This window comes from Eptatretus burgeri, chromosome 9, assembly GCF_056783735.1.
Source record: "Eptatretus burgeri isolate ZD-2024b chromosome 9, Ebu_testis_v1, whole genome shotgun sequence".
NCBI classification, from domain to species: domain Eukaryota; kingdom Metazoa; phylum Chordata; class Myxini; order Myxiniformes; family Myxinidae; genus Eptatretus; species Eptatretus burgeri.
In genome coordinates this window covers 38,754,800-38,773,155 of record NC_140969.1, presented here as the reverse complement: position 1 = coordinate 38,773,155, position 18,356 = coordinate 38,754,800, and the positions used below count along the sequence as shown (strand labels likewise).

The 18,356-nt window shown below is 46.6% G+C and overlaps 1 protein-coding gene across 13 annotated transcripts in view; it reads left to right on the top strand.

Moving 5' to 3' along the window:
- Positions 1-18,356, top strand: part of SNAPC4 (small nuclear RNA activating complex polypeptide 4) — a 176,113-nt gene that overhangs the window by 76,125 nt on the left and 81,632 nt on the right. For all 13 annotated transcript variants that reach the window (XM_085894805.1, XM_085894806.1, XM_085894804.1 and 10 more), the window contains one exon: positions 18,354-18,356. This exon is cut by the window's right edge and continues 67 nt beyond it. In XM_085894805.1, the coding sequence (XP_085750931.1) occupies positions 18,354-18,356 (3 nt within the window). The remainder of the gene's footprint in view (positions 1-18,353) is intronic.

Sequence of the window (18,356 nt, the reverse complement as noted above, 5' to 3'; positions counted from 1 at the left end):
CCGCACCCACAAATCCTTGTTTTTCCCTGCTGTACATACTGATGAATAAAACCCCCTTTATTGTTCCACATGACCCTTCCTCTCCTTTGCTTCATAAATTACTCACAAATGTATCGATCAGTCCATGTTCGTCTTTTCCCCATTGGTCTAGCATGGTTCACACATTAGTTTTGCCGGGTAGTTCTACCCCGTTACTTTGCTCTTGTTAGCCAGCACACTCACTGTACCGCTCGGCCGTACTCTGGGTGTGCGCTGAAGGCACAAGACCCGAATTGGTTCGGCCGTCCACAGGTAAAGTATCACGTGAAGTAGTGTAACCCTTCTCATATTGACAGTGCCAATCAGAGTTTGTGGTTGCTTAGCAACCTGCCAATGCATGGAGTTATCTGTGCCTGGTGGCCTCAGTACCATGTGTTTGAAAGGGACCCGGGTGCTTCCTCTCGTGGTGAGCCTCGAAACCCGAGCCCGCAAAGAGCAGAGCTAAACCAATATAAACTTCTCCAATCTTTAATTATGCTACACATTACAGGTGCCAGCAGGCACACACCCAAGGAAATTAGAGATGACCCAGAAAGAGGAGAAGCAGTTGAGGTGTAATTGACCTCATTGTATTTGGTGCAATGAGGTCGATGGATCTACGCAACCCAACCGCTTAGGATGGGGGAGGGGGGAAGAAAACTGGGGTGTCGATGGTGTGTGAGTGGGAGGTGCAAACTGTGATGCAAATGTAATGCAGAAGAGGAAGTGTAAAGAGGTGTGAATTAGTAATGCTTTATCAGTGAAGCGTCCACAGTGGATGATACCACAGATGGGAGCGGAAGATGCGTGTGAGATAGCTTAACAGAGCGTGTAAGAGAGTTTGTACGTTTGAGTAATGATGATTACCTTGGAATGCCGTGGGAGCCGAGTGCCGATGACCCAGAAATGACCCGGCAACTCCTCAGCAGTGACTCAATGCTGCTTGCCTGGCTCATTCTTGCTCATATCTCAGTTCCGCTCTCATTCAGCAAGACCAAAAGATGATGACACTCAGCTTGGAAAGACCAAACTACCCTGATTTGCTCTCATTTTATAGTGCCTGGGGTGAAGGAGGAGCCAACAATCAGATCAAAAGACCTTGTAGGTGGTTCCACGTGTCCCCATTGGCACCTCCCCGAGAATTAGCCCTGCCCCGCCATAATCCGGAGCCAAAAATGGCCTCAAATACTCCCAGGCTCAGTCACGTAACGGAGCTCTGTAATTTACATGGGGCACGGTTTTTCGCGAGTGCTCTCTGGCCATGAACATGCGCTGGACTCCACTTGAGCGCTGCTATTTAGCAGAGCGATAGAGCTACCAGTCGTCACCAAATGAGTCCCAGCGCACACTTGCTCTTCGAGCTGCACGCCGAAGTGTTCTAACTCGCAGGCACTCGCTATGCCCCCCTGTTCCCCAGTATCTCCAATGACTATCGTGAGCGTCGAGGGAGCTGATGGCAGTCGTGGTGGTTGGGAAAGTGCTGTGGTGTTTCTGGTAAAGTCGTTGAAGCGTTGGGAGCGGTTGAGGGGATTGTGGTGATGAGTTTGGAGTGGCTGTTGCAGTTGTGGAATCTGTGGTGAAGAGGTCCGGCATAGGTTGTGAGGATTTTTAGGAGACGTCGTAGTGATTATGGTGAGGGTCTGAGGTGAGGCGTCGGTTGGTTAATAGCGTGCAGTTTGAACAGGGAAATGGTGCGCATATGCAAATGAGGCTGCGGTGGCATTCATTACTCCTGCTCCTTTGGTTGCGTCACTGGTCTGGCGTGCATGCATGCATGACAGGTTTTGGGTGTGAAATAAAGTGAATAAAATACATGAAAGAATAGGGGATTGAAGACCTAACTATGAAAGGCCACCACAATGCATCTTGTCCCATTTACGCATGAGACATAATGGAAGGACTAACGAAACGAATACTAACAAAATAACTGTTTCGGTATCGCTATATGGTGGGTGCCGTTTCCTTGGGCGAGTGCCGGCTTTTGCAGAACCGCAACACTATATTACTCGAGCAGAAATACCCGTCATCGCTTGATAGCCGACACTGGACAAAATGGGTGACGAATGCTTTGTCCCACCATCGCAGGCTGATCAGGTGTCTGTATGTTATGGGATCATCCAATTTCATACTTTTCCCGGACACCATTTGTGGTGTGAAGTGTCCCATCGTCATGTCCATCAGATGTCGATGTCCCTCCACAGTGGATGGGGGATTGTGGAAGGGGTGGGGGTGTAGGATGTTTGTGGGTATTATGGGGGTGAAGGGTGGTCATGGGTATTGTGTGATGTGGAAGGGGGGTGGGATGGTTGATGGGGGGGATTGTGGAGGGGGAGGGGGACCCTGAAAGATTTGGCGTCCTCGATCAAATCCTCTCGGAGGAGTCGATGACACGTACAAGCTTTCTCTCCACTATAAATAGACATTGATTCATAGAAATTTGTGTGGATAATGGATAATTATTTTCAGGTGCTCTTATGGTAACTGCCGGGCAATGGCAACAGGTGTTTGATTCACTGCTGAAATTGTCCGTGTATATGTGCTGGTAGCTGTGGTAGAGTTGGTGTTACAGTTTCGAGTGACGGCTGTTTCTTCTGCTTCGTTGTGGGTATGGCAATCTTTCTCGATCGTGGTGGATAACTACAAGGTCTGGTCATCTCTGTTGTTTCATAACAGTGCTTTGTAAAATGTTCCAATCACAAAAGCGGAACATTTTCTTGACAATCCAGATGCGGATATTTCAGACAAACTTCGTCCAATTTCTGGGAAACTCAGTGTCTTTCAGCCTTTGGTGTGGAATGAAACCATCTCAGTTTGTGTTAGTACAAGCACCAAAGATGCATCGTGTCAGCATATTTGTGGGAAAATCGAAAATTATTCGCTGTTTGAGTTAAATCATACCGCGATGTCACCCGTACGCAGTACGGATTTGGTGGTCCGCTTCCAGGTGTGACATTACAGCTAATCTGAAGAAGAGAAGATTTTTTTTTCTTTGTGTATGCAATATCGAGGCTCGTATGAGAGCTAACACAGAGCATGTTCAACAAGGGGAGCAGGAGACAACTGGGGTTGGAGAGGGAAGGAAAAAAACTGGGGAACAGAGACCTAAGGAGATCTGTGGAAGGGAGAGGGATGGGACGGGGGGGAGGGACGGTACACAGGGTAAACAAGATGGACACATTGAGGTAGTCTGAGCATTTCATTTAGCCCTTTAAGATCGAGTGCTTTATTGGGGAGGGATAAAGCGACTTTTTGGCCACCCTGTCGATGACGCTTGCAAATGTGGCTGCACATTCCGAGTTAACACCTTTCTGTTTGCTTCTCCCATGTACGCTGGAAGCTGTTCCAAGACATTTTTTTGGAATTTACTGATCATTAATTTTGCTTTCAGACCTATAATTCCTGGTACATATCTGTGCATTTGACTTTGTGAAACAAGAAAACTTTACTGACACCTGGTCTTCGGAGTTTGAGAGTTGGTACAGTAAACAAATGCAAATGCAACTAGAATGGCACTCGATAGAATGCATATGCATCCACCAGGCTGAACAGTTTATGTTTTGCATCCCATTATTAGTCGTATCTCGATCCAGACCTTAACCAAAATCGAATTGGCTTGTTCTTCTCACCGTCTTGTTATAAAACTCATCCACCCAGTCTTTTTATAAAACATCCACAACTTTTTTCAAATATCGTGTTGTATATCGTTTTTATCCCCATCACTCAATGGTGAAGAATCACTTTTAAAAACATTTTGAGATCCCAATCTGGATCTTCACCAAAATCGAATCTATTCTTCCTTGTCACACACCCACATGTCCACCAAGTTTAGCCAAATCCGTCCACATTTTGAGATATCCTGCTCAGAGACAGACAGACTGGGGTGAAACCATAACCTCTGGTACACCTTTGGAGGTGGAGGTAAAAAGTGAACAAGAAAAACAAAAAGTAAGAAAGTACCCACCCCCCTCTTCACCGAGTGAAAACCTAAAACCTTAAACATGAACTTGATTTCTAATTGCAAAACAGAATTGCTACTTTGCTTGGTCTTGGGCGTATTTAGGATTGCAAATGCTTTGATGCTGAGACTGAATGAGCATTGTTTTGTAGTGCTGGTTAGTAAGCTGTGGTGTGCTTGGAATCCCCTTGAAGCAAAAATATTCATCTGAAAAATTGGCTTCATGGCAGTTTTGAAGTGTATGTGGTTGCAAACTGACAGATCTTTTCTCAAATTTCTGCTATCATTGTTGGTGATCCATTTTTCATGACTGGTTCAAGTATTGCCATCATTCCAGAGAACAATTTTCTGCCTTCACTCCCTTCTTGTTTTCTCATGTTTGAACATTTAACTTATCAGCCTGCAAATTTGGAATGGCTGCACCAATCTTGATTGTTGCACATCTAAAACGAGCAATGGTTATTTTGCATTCACAATGTTCTACTGAAAGCTTATATTTGATGATAATTTATTTTCCACTATCTCAAAGAAATGGGAATGGCACAAAATGCTGCCTGTAAACAGTAAAGCCCACAGCCCACCTGTGATCAAAAAATGGCAACCTGTGAGTGGTGGCACTCACCTTTACAAAATAACTTGATTGATTTATCTCTCAATAGAAAATCATGTGAAGATATTTATGGCTTATTTGCAACAAAGCAGATGGGTATTGTGTGGGCATGTTGCATTGTTTTAATAGCTGGGTGGGGATGTAAGACATGTACTCAGCAATTGACATGCCTCTTGTCTGTCAAGTTGACTTGCCTCAACTTGCACCAATATTTGCAATGGATAATCTGCTCATTTTGAATTCAGAAAATTTCCACTTTTACCCACAATCATGAAAAAGATGAATTCAGCAAAAATGCAGCATTTCAGCTAACCCCAACACTAACCCTGAAACCATCCCAACATGTAATTTACATTCCTTATTTATTTTTCTCTTATATATGTAGATTAACCATTTAACTGCATGTCTGTACAGATATTCTGAATGTCACAGAAAAGTAGAAAAGTATTTAGAAAGCAAATAATCCCCAACCTGTTATCTTTTCTATCCCACACCCCCCACCCCCCAACCCCAACCGCCTCGATTTCCTACCATTTCCTGTAAATAGCTGCAAGCTGCAGCAGTCTCATATATACACACACACACACACACACACACACACACACACACACACACACACACACACACACACACACACACACACACACACACACACACACACACACACACACACACACACACACACACACACACACACACACACACACACACACACACACACACACACACACACACACACATATCCTTGCTGGTTACTGTCCTGCTCTTTCTTTCTCTCCTCTTTTGCCTTTTCCGTTGTTTGTGTCCAACTGCTTCATTGTTGATTCGTTGCTTTTTATAATCTACCAAATTTGTTGTACACCTTTCCTTTTGAAGTCCATATCACAGCGATGCATGACGTCATCGCCCGGCACCGAAGGAAGGTAGTACTCAGTGTTTATCCCTGCCGCGTGGCGGAAGGGGGATATTGTTGTAACCCAGGTCGTCCGGCTGTCCGTCCGTCCGGGCGTCAACATTTATAGCTGTGAGTGCGATAACTCATAAACTGTTCGCCATATCGATTTGAAATTTCGGTCACACATGTACCACCTGAAAAGGAAGAACCCTATTGATTTTGGGCGTGGCCGGATCCAAGATTGCCGACTGGGGCGGCCATCTTGAAAAAAATGTTGTTTATAATAAATGGAAAACCGCTTATCTGATTTCAATTATTTTTGGTTACTACGTTCCTGGGGAACTTTTTCGAGATGATGACCAAATGGTGTCTTGTTTCCAATTCACCTCCCTCATTATCTGGAATATGTACAGTCAAAGCTCGTTACTATGCCACCTCGCTTCTATGCCACTCTCGCTATTATACCACTTTTGCTCGGTCCCGACAAAATTCAATACAAAATAAATTTACTATGCCACCCCCTACTCTCGCTACCATGCCACTACTGTGTGACTGTTAAAAGGCACGAGTCGTGAAAAAGTCTGTATTGCGCAGTGCTCGATTATCACACTCACGTCCAAAGGCGAAGCGACGAACTACAGTCCAGCTGCGCACAACATAACTCAATACATACGCGCATAGTCAGACTGTGTCAAAACACGCGATTCTTCTCCCCGATGCCAGCCACAACAAGCCAATCACAACACGCACAACGAGACACAAAAAGCGCGAGCACACACACAGACACGCAGGCACACGTACAACAGTGACATCATTTTTTTTCAAATTCAGCCCATAATGTCAGCTCAGAAACGCAAGCGAACAGACTTTACGCTGAAGGAGAAGAAGGAGATCATCGATGCTGCGAAGAAGGAGCCGAATCAGTCCAAGTTGGCCGGGGGAGATTAGCAAGAAATGGGGCGTCAAGTTAAGAGAACCACCGTGAAGGGCATTCTCAGCAAGAAGGATGCACCGAGGCTGCAATCAAAGCTGGATTTCCATCGAAGCGCATGAAGTTGACGCAGGCTCACGACCCGAAGCTTGATGAGGAGTGCTCATGTGGCTGAAGCAATCAAGAGGACAGGATGTGCCTGTCAGCGGCGATCTGATCAAGGAGAAGGCGATGAAACTGGCCGAGCTGATGCACATCCCAGACTTCATGGCGAGCGACGGTTGGTTGGGCAATTTCAAGAAGCGCCACGGCATCACGTTCCAAGACAGTGCAGGGCGAAGCTGGAGCGGTGGATTCGCAATCCCTTCTTGAGTGGCAACAACAGGTTCTCCGGCCCTTACTCGGGCAGTTCTCCGCAGACGACATCTTCAACCTGGACGAGACTGGACTCTTCTGGCAGCTGCTTCTCCGAACAAGACCATGGCTTTCAGGGGAGAGCGGTGTACTGGAGGAAAGAAAAGCAAGCAAAGGATCACTCTTCTGGTTGGGGCAAACATGAGCGGCAGCGAGAAGTTCCTCTTCTGGTGATTGGCAATTCCAAGAAACCCCGTGCCTTCAAGAACAAAGAGATCCCGGCCGGCACAAGGCGAACTCGAAGGCGTGATGACGGCGGAGCTTTTCGAGGAGATGTTGCGTGCGTGGGACGGACGACTCGCCAGCAGGGACGCAGAGTGCTGGTCTGTCTCGATAACTTCTCTGGCCAGCCTCCCGAGCTTGGAGCTGAACAACATCCAACTGGTCTTCTTCCCACCCAACACGACAGCCAATTCGCAACCAATGGATCAGGAATCATAGAGAACCTCAAGCACCACTACAAGAAGCTCCTGCTATGCCGCCGGCTTGAGGCCATAGACGAGGGAAAGGGAGTTCAAGTTCACGCTTGCTCGACGCTCTACACGTCGCCCGGCGTGCTTGGGAGCAGGTCGGCAAGTCGACGATCAGTAACTGTTTCGCGAAGGCGTCAAGTTCATCGAAGAGGAGATCCAAACTGAGCCACAGGATGCGGAGCTGCCCGACATCTGGGAAGCTCTGCCTGCCGAGGAAAAGATGCACCAGAACGAGGAGATCGAGCTGTCTGACTTTCTCGGCCGACGAGCGCCTCGCGACTGGCGGGTATTTCACGCTGGAGGAGATTGCGGAGGAGATTCTGTGCAGTGAGGAGCCGGTGGAAAGCGAAGATGATGAGGTAACTGTCGAGGAGGAAATCGTTACGTTCGAGGAAGCCCAGCGCGCTTGTAGCACCGTCCGGAAGTTCATGCAGCAGAGAAGCGGGAAGCCCGGTGTGATGCAAGCGTGCGATCGGCTAGACAACGAGATGCACGAGATCCGCCGAAAGAAGATGCGCCAGCCGACGATTCTTGAAAGCTTTGTGTGTCGTGAATTTCTCGCCATGCCATATGTTAGTGTGTGAACTCTGTTAGTGTGTGTATGTTCTCCGTTCGCTTAGCTTATTCAACAGTCGTGCCTTTTACTTGCTGGAATAAATTTTGTCTAAAGATTAACTACAGATGGGTAACTTGAGAAAATAAGGCCGTTTTGACAAAATCTCGTTACTATGCCACTCTCGCTACTATGCCACTTTTGCTCGGTCCCGACGGGTGGCATAGTAACGAGCTTTGACTGTATGACCTTTTTCATTCAATGGCGGGGGATTCCCCATCTCTGATAGTATATTTACTCCGTTTGTTGTACACCGCTCCTTTCAAATTCCTTATCCCGGTGATGCATGATGTCATCGCCGGGCACCGAAGGAAGGTTGTACTCAGTTTTTACTCCGTTTGTTGTACACCGCTCCTTCCGAATTGCATATCCCGGTGATGCATGGACGTCATTGCTGGGCACCGAAGGAAGGTAGTACTCGGTTTTCACTCCTTTTGTTGTTTTCTTCTTTGGTCATTTGTTTTCTTGTTTGTTTGTTTGTTTGGCCTGGTGATATCTCAGCCATCCTTCGATCGAGGAAGCTGAAATTTGGGGACAAAAGCGAAGATGTGCTTTGGCAAAAACTTATTTTTAATTTTTTGATAAATCAATTAATTGATGAATTATTTGTTATCGATTTATTAATTACTTATTTATTTTATTTCTCATCCTGCCAACATCTTAAGCACCTTTTGAGCTCGGAAGCTGATATTTGGACATGACAGTGACCAAGTGATTTGGCTATATAGAGTATTTTTGATTAATTGATTAATCAATAGAATAATTATTTTCTTTCTTGCATTTTGGGCAATATCTCAGCCATCTTTTGAGTTTGGAAGCTGAAATTTGGGGACAAAAGTGAAAATGTGCTTTGGCAAATTTTTTAAAATTATTTTTCTATCATTATTATCGATTTATTAATTACTTATTTCTTTTATTTCTCATCCTGGCAATATGTCAGACACCTTTTGAGCTCCGAAGCTGATATTTGGACATGACAGTGAACAAGTCATTTGGCTATAAAGGGTATTTTTGATTTTATTGATTAATCAATTCATTACTTAATTTTCAAAAAGTTACAGATTTGGATGAAACTGGTGGTTTAGTACTCAGTTTTTACCCTCCCTCGTTTCCCCTCCCTCTCAAAGCTTCCCTCTCAACCCTCCCTCGCAAAGCAACCTTCACACTTCCCACTCCAAGCTTCCCTCTGACCTTTCTCAAAAACTCCCTCCTCACCCTTCTCTCTCAACTCTCCCCCCTCACCCTTCTCTCTCAACTCTCCCCCCTCACCCTTCTCCCTCAACTCTCCCCTCTCTCTCCTCTCTCCCTCCAATCTTTCCCTTACTCTCCCTTCCCAAAGCTGCCCCCTCTCACATCCACAAAGGTACCTCCTTCCCCCTCCCTCTCTCTTCCACCTCATTACTCCAAGACTTCCAATCTTCAACTGCCCTCTGCCCCCTCTCTTATTTCTCCCCACTGAACCTCAACCCATCACCGCCGAGCCTTTTCTCCTCCTCACTCGGCCCTCTTCTGCAATCCCCCACACTCTTTTAATACCTCTCCTCCTCCTCCTCCCTCGTCATAGCTCCCCCCCCTCGTTCTAGCCTCCCCCTCCCCTCTCCTGCACCCAAAACCTCCTCCCCTCCCTCTTCCTTCAACAGTGTGGACCTCAAAGATCCGGGGCCGACACTCAAACCTGACATCTTTCTACACAGGTTGCCACTGACAAACCAGACATCATCTGCTCAACAGAAACTTTCCTCCTTCAAGATGTCTCTGACTCCGTAGTATCTCTCCCTGGTTACTCCCTCCTGCGGTATGACAGACCTGAGCCACATCCTGGTGGCGGAGTTGCTCTCTTCAACAGATACTCTATTCATTACTCGCTATGCACTACCCTCTCTCCCCACACCCCCAGGAATACCTCTGGCTATGGCTTCCCTCCACTCCCACCTCATGTTTATATGTGTACTGTACCGTCCACCTAACAGTGATGACTCCATCTACACCTCACTCTCCGAAAACATGGACCAACTTCTATCCTCTCATCCCAAGTCACTCTTCGTCATATGTGGTGACTTCAACTGTCATCATGCCAGTTGGCTGGGTGTGGGTACCTCTCTCACCTGTCATGGCACTTCAGGAAAAGACTTCTGTGACTCATTTGGACTGACTCAATCTGTCAACTTCCTGACGCAGATCTCAACCAATGGTACTCTATCTCTTCTGGATCTGATTTTGAACAATTTCCCTGAAAATATCTTCTGTTCTTCCTCCGCTCCAATCGGTTAATCTGACCACATGCTTGTCTAAGTAGACATCTCTCTGGCTGTTATTATATAACCACTTCAGTGCCGTCTCATCTGGCATTTCACTCAGGCCGACTGGCAGGGACTTCAAGCAGCCATCAAACTTCTAGACTCGTCTCACATCTCCACTTCCTCAGACATCAACTTGTCTTGGGAATTCTTTCATTGAAACTTGTTCTCTCTCATGCACAGATTTATCCCATCTCGTCTTCAGTTGTCCTACCCTTCCTCCCACACTTGGTACAATGAAGCTTGTGTTGAGGCAGTTGTCCTAAAACAACTTGCCTTCATCTCATGGAAGGCTAATCCAACTGAAAGCAATCTCAGTTCCTTCCACAAAGCTCAAAACAAGTGTGTCTACCCTCAGGAGAGCCAGAAAATAACATCTTTCTCATCTCAAGTATGAACTCTCAAACCTGTCTCCCCCCTACAAGACCTGGTGGCGTCGAGCTAAGTCTGCTTCTGGTCTATGTTCCCCCTCCATCCCCTCCCTTACCTCAAATGGCCGCACAGCGGATACTGCACGTGATAAGGCTGAATGCCTAAACTCCGTATTTGCTTCTAAATGTTGTGTCCCAAACATATTGCTTTCTGTACCCACCTTACCCAGATGATCCAGAACTGCAGGGTCTACCGGCGTGCTCGGTTCCTCAATACTGACCACCGGCTTGTTGTCGCAACTCTTAAGTTGCACCGTAAATCCAGGAGAATGGTGCCATCCCAGCCGAGGCTGGATGTTGGCAAGCTCAAGGATGAAAGGGAAGCTGAAGAGTTTGTGAACAAGCTGAGTGGAGATTTGGGGGGTATGGGTGCTTTGGGAGGTCCTGAAGAGTTGTGGAGTGCCTACAAGACCACTGTCCTTGATGTTGCCGGTGGATGTCATGGAACTCACCGTAGGGCAAAGAAGAATTTTGTCTCTCAAGGGACACTGCATACCATTGACCAGAGTCACAGGGCCAGGCCTATCCTTCCAAAAAAGGCCTACCCTTCCACCCTACCTAAAAATTAGCAATTAGAGAGGAAGAAAGATGAGAGCAGTTTGAGGGGTTATCGGCCTCTGGTCTTACCCAGTGCAGAATGATCCTGCATTGCCCTTCACTGAAGAATAAGGTAAATGCGAAAAACCTGACTGGCCTCCTCTTAATACTGTGCCCTGCATTGGATTGAAATGCTCACCCGGCTCGTTCCAGCGCGCCTCTCCACCTTGCGCCACCATCCTCCCCAATGCAGGAAACGCCAAGTGCGAGCCCAGATAGTGAAGGTCTTCTCCCAACCAGATGAATGATACAGACTTGAGACTGCGGTGATGATTTACATTCCATACCTGAGGCACAGCGCCGTACAGCTGCTCAGAAGAATGCACACCTCGACCTCATGCTCGGGAAGATTGCTAATTTCTGCACAGTCATCTCACGCAACTCCATTGTCAAGTCAGCGACTTCGGTTGCAGACATCTGGTAGAAGATAAGACAGCATTTTGGATTTCAGTCAACAGGTGCTCGTTTTTTGGACCTTACCAATATCAGGCTTGAGCCTGATGAACATCCAGAAGACTTGTTCCAGCGGCTAACTGCTTTTTTTTTGAAGATAATCTCCTGACGGTGGGTTGTGGTGTCACCCACCACGGGGAAGCCATCGCCACAGATGAGGATATGACCCCTTCTCTTGAGAACACAGTTGTATACCTGTGGCTATCTCTCAAAAGCCCTTCTTTTCCTCAACTTGTCAAGCAGAAATATGGTGCTGAACTCCATGACCGCTCACTCGCCTCACTCAAGCCCGAAATATCACAGGCCCTGTCATCCTTCCAAGATGAACTGCGCACAATCGAGGACACAAGGACCATGCACATCGCCAGTGGCTTCAACTACAGGCGTAGGACACCTGGTCGTGATATGATCAGGAAGGCATTCATAGTGAAATTTTGTGTTCTATGTAAAACAGCTGCACTATCCTTCAACACACACACAATTTGGCAGAGTGCTGTTTCTTACCTGATAGTGACAAACGCGCCTTCGGTTGATTCAGACTAGTTGCTGCTGATGATTGTGACAGCAGTGAGGTTGCACCAAGTGATGAGTATATTGCCCCTGACCGGGAGTCTGATGATTGTGATCTTTCAGCCTGCCATGTTTAGTGCCCTCCCTCCACCCATAGAGTGAATGCCATCCAATCTCCAGTACTGAGCACATTCTACCAGCACCATCCTGTTGCTCTTGCACTCGACACCGGGGGCACAACCAATTTAATCCGTGCTTCGGCAGCAAAGGCCTACGATCTACCAATCAACCCAGCTTCTCAGATGGCTTGGCAGGCTGATGCCATTACCCCACTTGATGTCATCAGCAAGGTACATTGCAACTTATCAAGAGGGGGCTTCGGGCTTTGACTGGATGCCTTGGTCCTCAAGCAACTCGACATAGACGTACTTGCTGGTAATCCATTTTTAGTTACTAACGACATTGCGGTGCAGCCCTCGAAGAGGCAAATCATCATTCAAGGTGTAGACTCCGTTGAGTATGGCTCACAGAGCAGTGAACACAATAAAGTGCCCTCGGCCAGGCGCACCGAAGCATTCCTATTGCGCTATCCTCACAAAACTGTTCTCCCCAGGGATTACCTTGAGCTACAAACTCCTACCGGCACTGAGCCAGATATCATGTGGGCGATAGAACCACGTTTGGACAGCCATGCTAACACCCTGGTCAAGCCCGAACATGCATGGCCTGAGCCTCAAGAAACTCGTTCCATCAGCGGGACCATGCGCATTACCAACAAGACTGACTCTCCAATACTGATTAATCGCGGCGAACATGTCTGCCAGGCAAGGGCGATCATTTTTATCTGAGATGCATATGGAGATTGCATTCCTACAAGTTTAACTATCAGGTCAGCTCCTGCTCCTCCATTCTCAGCCAGTGCTTCCATTGATCCTGATAACTACCTATCAACTGAATTGCGTGATCGGTTCCACCAAATCAACAAGGCTCATGACAACGTGTTTAATCCCCAGATTTCCAAATATAACGGAGCTAGCGGCAAGATTGAGGCTTTTGTCAACATGGGTCCAACGTTACCTCCACAGAGGAAGGGGAGACTCCCTCAATATAACAAGAGTAATTTAGACGCACTGCAAGAGAAGTTTGATGAACTGGAAGCGGCAGGCGTCGTGGCTAAGCCCGTGCATGCAAACATTTGTGTCGAGTATCTAAACCCTTCCTTTCTTATCAAGAAGCCAAGTGGAGGGAGCAGACTCGTCACATCCTTTGGTGAGGTAGCACAATACAGTAAACCCCAACCCTCCCTGATGCCCAATGTTGACAGCGTACTGCGACAGATTGCAAGATGGCAGTGTATCATCACCACTGATCTTGTAAAGGCCTTCTATCAAGTCCCATTATCTCATGACTCTATGAAGCACTGTGGTGTTGCTACTCCTTATAAAGGAATCCGTGTCTACACGAGGTCAGCGATGGGAATGCCCGGCTCTGAGACTTGCTTCGAAGAGCTCATGTCTCGAGTCTTGGGGGAGCTTATACAGGAAGGCTGTGTTGCCAAGATGGCTGATGATCTCAACATTGGAGGTGATGCACCTGAAAATGCACTTAATAACTGGTGCTGAGTCTTGGTCGCATTGCAGAAGAACAACCTACGTCTTTCAGCAGCAAAGACTATTATTTGCCAAAGGTCAATCGCAGTACTGGGATGGACATGGCGTGACGGAACATTGAGCGCAAGCCCCCACAAGGTTGCTAGCCTCTCCGCAGTGGAGCTCCCCTCGACTGTTCAGGCTTTGCGGTCATTTGTGGGAGCATACAAAGGTCTCAGCTGAGTCTTACATGGCTATGCTGACCTGCTTGACCCTCTGGACATGGCTACTGCAGGCAAAGCTTCACGTGAGAAGATAGTGTGGTCTGATGAGTTACTTCATGCCTTCAAATCTGCTCAGAATGCATTGAAGAATTGCATGACTATTGTTATACCTCGACCTGAAGATGTGCTGTGGATTGTCACTGATGGATCTGTCAAGAACAAAGGAATTGCAGCTACATTGTATGAGCACAGAGATGGCATCTTGCGTCTAGCGGGGTTCTTCAACGCGAAACTCCGTAAGCACCAAGTCACATGGCTGCCTTGCAAGGTAGAGGGCCCTGTGTATTGGAGCAGCCATCCGACATTTTGCACCTTTCATCGTCCAATCTCACCACAGTGCCCAAGTGTTGACAGACAGTCACCCCTGTGTTCAATTATACAACAAACTTGTGCGCGGCATTCTCATCTAGTTCCAGAGTAACTTCATTCCTGTCCACTGCCACCCGTTACTGTGTGCAGGAAAGGCATATTGATGGTATCGCCAACTTGCCGTCTGATTTTGGGAGTCGCACCCCTCAAGAGTGTCTCGACGCAAGCTGTCAAGTATGCATGTTTATTGAAGAAATGGAGGCTTCCATCGTGCACAGTGTCTCTGTAGGTGAAGGACTGGATGGCACAGCCACAATGCCATTTACAAGCCGTGTTGCTTGGATTGCTACTCAACTGGAGTGCCCTGACCTTCGATGCACCCATTCTCACCTAACCCAAGGTACTCGCCCTTCCAGAAAATTGACAAAGGTGGGGGACATCAAGAGGTACCTCGGAGTAGTGACTTTGGCTAACGATGGCCTCCTAGTCGTCAGAGATAACCAACTGTTCCAACCCCCTCACGAACGAATTGTGATCCCCACTCAGTGGTTGATGGACTATTGACTGCTTTACACATCAGGTTCAACCACCCATCGAAACACCAAATTAAGTGTGCCTTCAACAGGTAATTTTTTGCCTTCGACATTGACAGGACCACTGATGCCATCTCCTCGTGACGTTACCAATGCCAGTCGATAAGGTCATTGCCTGTGCATCCGCATCCCGTCATTGATGGAGCCACCTACTGTTGTCAGGACATCATACGCCGCAGATGTAATGCGCAGGTATCACCAGCATATCTTTGTCCTCCGAGAGACCGTGTCCTCTCACACATGGACAAAGCTTATTGATGGCGAGAGACACGACCAGTTATGCAACGCCATCCTTGCAATGTGTGCAGAGCTACGCCTCCTGGGAGATATCCCCGTTACCATACAGGTCGATCCCAGACTGGGATTCATTGCCTTGGTTAACGATCCTACATTGAAAAGACATGGCATCCAATTATAGGTCAGCCAAACCAAAAACTGTAACAAAAATCCGGTGGCTGAATGAGCTATTGAAGATCTAGGCTTAGAATGCTTACGTGTGTCCCCAGAGGGTGGCCCTATATCTGAAGTTACCTCAGCATTGGCAACAGGCAACATGAATCAGCGTATAGGCAGAGACGGCCTCTCCGCTAGAGAGCTCTGGACACGAGACCAACTCACTGGCGAGCAGTTACCGATGCCTGATAGACAGCTAATTTTCAATCAGAATATGAGCAGGGAGGAAAATCATGCCCCAAACACTCGGGCGAAATCTCGCGGCCATTCCACCACAAATGCCACTCCCCATTTCTGCATTGGTGACCTCGTTTTCCTCAAGGGTGACAGAGACAAATGCAAAGCTTATGACAAGTATATGGTGACAGATTTCTCATGACGATGGATGGTGCCAACTCAAAAAGTTTACAAGTTCACAGCTTCGCAGCAAAACCTACGACGTTCGAGTATGCGACTGCTATCTTGTTGCGTCTACAATAGTGGGTCAGGCCCAGTTTGGCCCTGTTTGAGGCCAAGAATCAACTTCAGGATCCGAGTCCGATTCTGAGCTGACCTCGCCCCACCATCTTTCACAGGTCACACTTGGCTCCATTGTGCCCAGCCAAGGGACCATTTCACAACAAGAAGTCTCACGAGATACAACGGGTCATGCCCTATCGGAATCGATTATGCTGCCCACACCACCAGAGGCTATTGTCAGGTCACCAGACACACACAGAGGCATTTCATCTGCTGAACCGGTCAGTTTGAAGAAGTCTTCCTCTTCACCTTCAACGAGGAGGTCTTTCTGCTCACGCCACCCTCCTGCGTGGCAGTGCAGTGATGAGTGGCTCATGGAGACGAATGGAAGACCAAGACCGCTTTCATGCTAACAATTTTGTATCACTCTAACAGCCCACATTGCATATATGTAGTATGTATCTCAATATACAGTTTGTTGCATAATCATTGTACTGTGTTCATGATTTTTTTCATTCGTCGTTGAGACTTACAAGTTTCATTTGTAGTCCATGTTCTTTCAGTAACCAGCAGGAAGACACAAGAGGCAATTACGCCATTAATGTTGTTGTGGTTTTACCATGTACGGCTCTGCGCATGCGCGTGGGGGATTATCCCGGCTGGTATGGCGGCGTGTCATGGCTTGAATAAAAACCTTCATTGCAGAACCTGATATATTGACCTTATTGGCGTTGTGTAGATTGGTGACAAAAAATTTAAATTTAATCCATTGTAAATTCAGGCTGAAACACAACAAAATATGAAAAAGTCAAAGGGTGTGAATACTTTCTAAAGGCACTGTACAATTGAGAAATCTTTAAAAACGACTTCCACTATGAATGGCATTGAAAGGGAATGGTCAACCAGCTTCTCGTTTTCCAAGTGGGTAGAAGTCTTTGCATTTGAGAGCTTCCCTCGCTCTCACAAGGATCGTTGCTGAGCCTTAAAATTATACACCGCATTTTATTTCCTAAAAGGATCGGACATTTTTGTTGAATTTTCCAGATATTACAACTAAAACATAGCCTGATGAGTTTATGCTTTGCAGTGCAATATTGCCAGCTCACCAATAGAATCTGATGCATGACTCATCAATGATAACTTCCAAGCTACAGAAATGGTGCAGGAAGATAAATCTTTGTTGATCTGGAGTTTTGTAAGAATCATAGTGAGGATCCTGTTGGAATATATCCCTCAATACACTGCAATTATGTTACTCTTAGATTTTGTTGTTACTTGAGCTGAGAAGTTTCACCAAAATTTCTGCAATAAATTTGGACATCATGTTTTTTCAAAAATGGTAGGCTAATCATACATCTCTACACCCCACCCCTCCCCAATCCCATGCCTTTTGCAATCCCAGCCTCGTATCCCTTTCCTTATCCCTTCCAATACTCATTTATTCAAGCTTTTTTTTTACAACCCCTTCCACTCCTCTTCTTGTAATGTTTAATTTTCTCGATGACTTCACCATGCTCCCCACATCACCCCATTCCCTTCCCATTTCCCCTTCTGCCATTTGTATACATACATATATTGCCCCCAAACAAGGTGCAAACGCATTCAAATGTAGTTCCATAACATGGAGATGAGTGGTCTTTTTTTGTCAAGTGAATGTTGATACAACAAGGGAATGAATGAGTGAACCTGCTGCTCTCTGCATGAACCTCCAGAGAAATGAATGAAACTGCAGAGAGAAAGACAGAAGAGTGAAGGAAACATAGCAACCTCCAAGTAGATGGAGAGAGGCATGGCTGGAGGTTAGTGAAGATGGAAAAGATCAAGGATGTGGATGGAGGTTTGACCTGAGATGGTATGCCATGAACATGAAGCCCTGGAGGGAAGAATGGGATTGTATAAACTGAGGAAAGTTCTCCAAGCATTATAAAGAAAAGGGGGTGGGGGGGGGGGGCTGTAGAGACAAGTAAGCCTAGATTTTTGTCGTTTCACAAGGGACTAGAGAGGGACAAAAGCAGAGGGAAAAAGACCAAGAGGCAGCAGAAAGCATTGACTACCAACCTGCCTATGATGATTGAGCAGCAGGTGCTGTTTTTCTGCTTCTTTATCTGAGATACCATAGCTGTTGAGAGCTTTGGATTTCACAGAATTCAGGAGTGACAGGTGTGTGAAGCAGGATCACGTGCCCATCAGAGAGAGACAGACAGACAGAGACAGACAGACAGAGAGAGACAGACAGACAGAGACAGAGAGACAGACAGATAGTCCTTTGAGTCCATGGAGAAAAGCCTTGTAGGTTAAAAAGTTCGAATTTACCAATCAAACTTCATTTTAATATTGCAAGAGTCCCCAAGTTTGGTTACAGTTTATATTTCTTCACATATAAGATGATGAGCTTTGTCATTTTGTAAAAAATGCCAACTTTTTCTGTATCTGCAAACAGTTGAACCTCTCTTTTTGTTTGTTTTTCAGAGA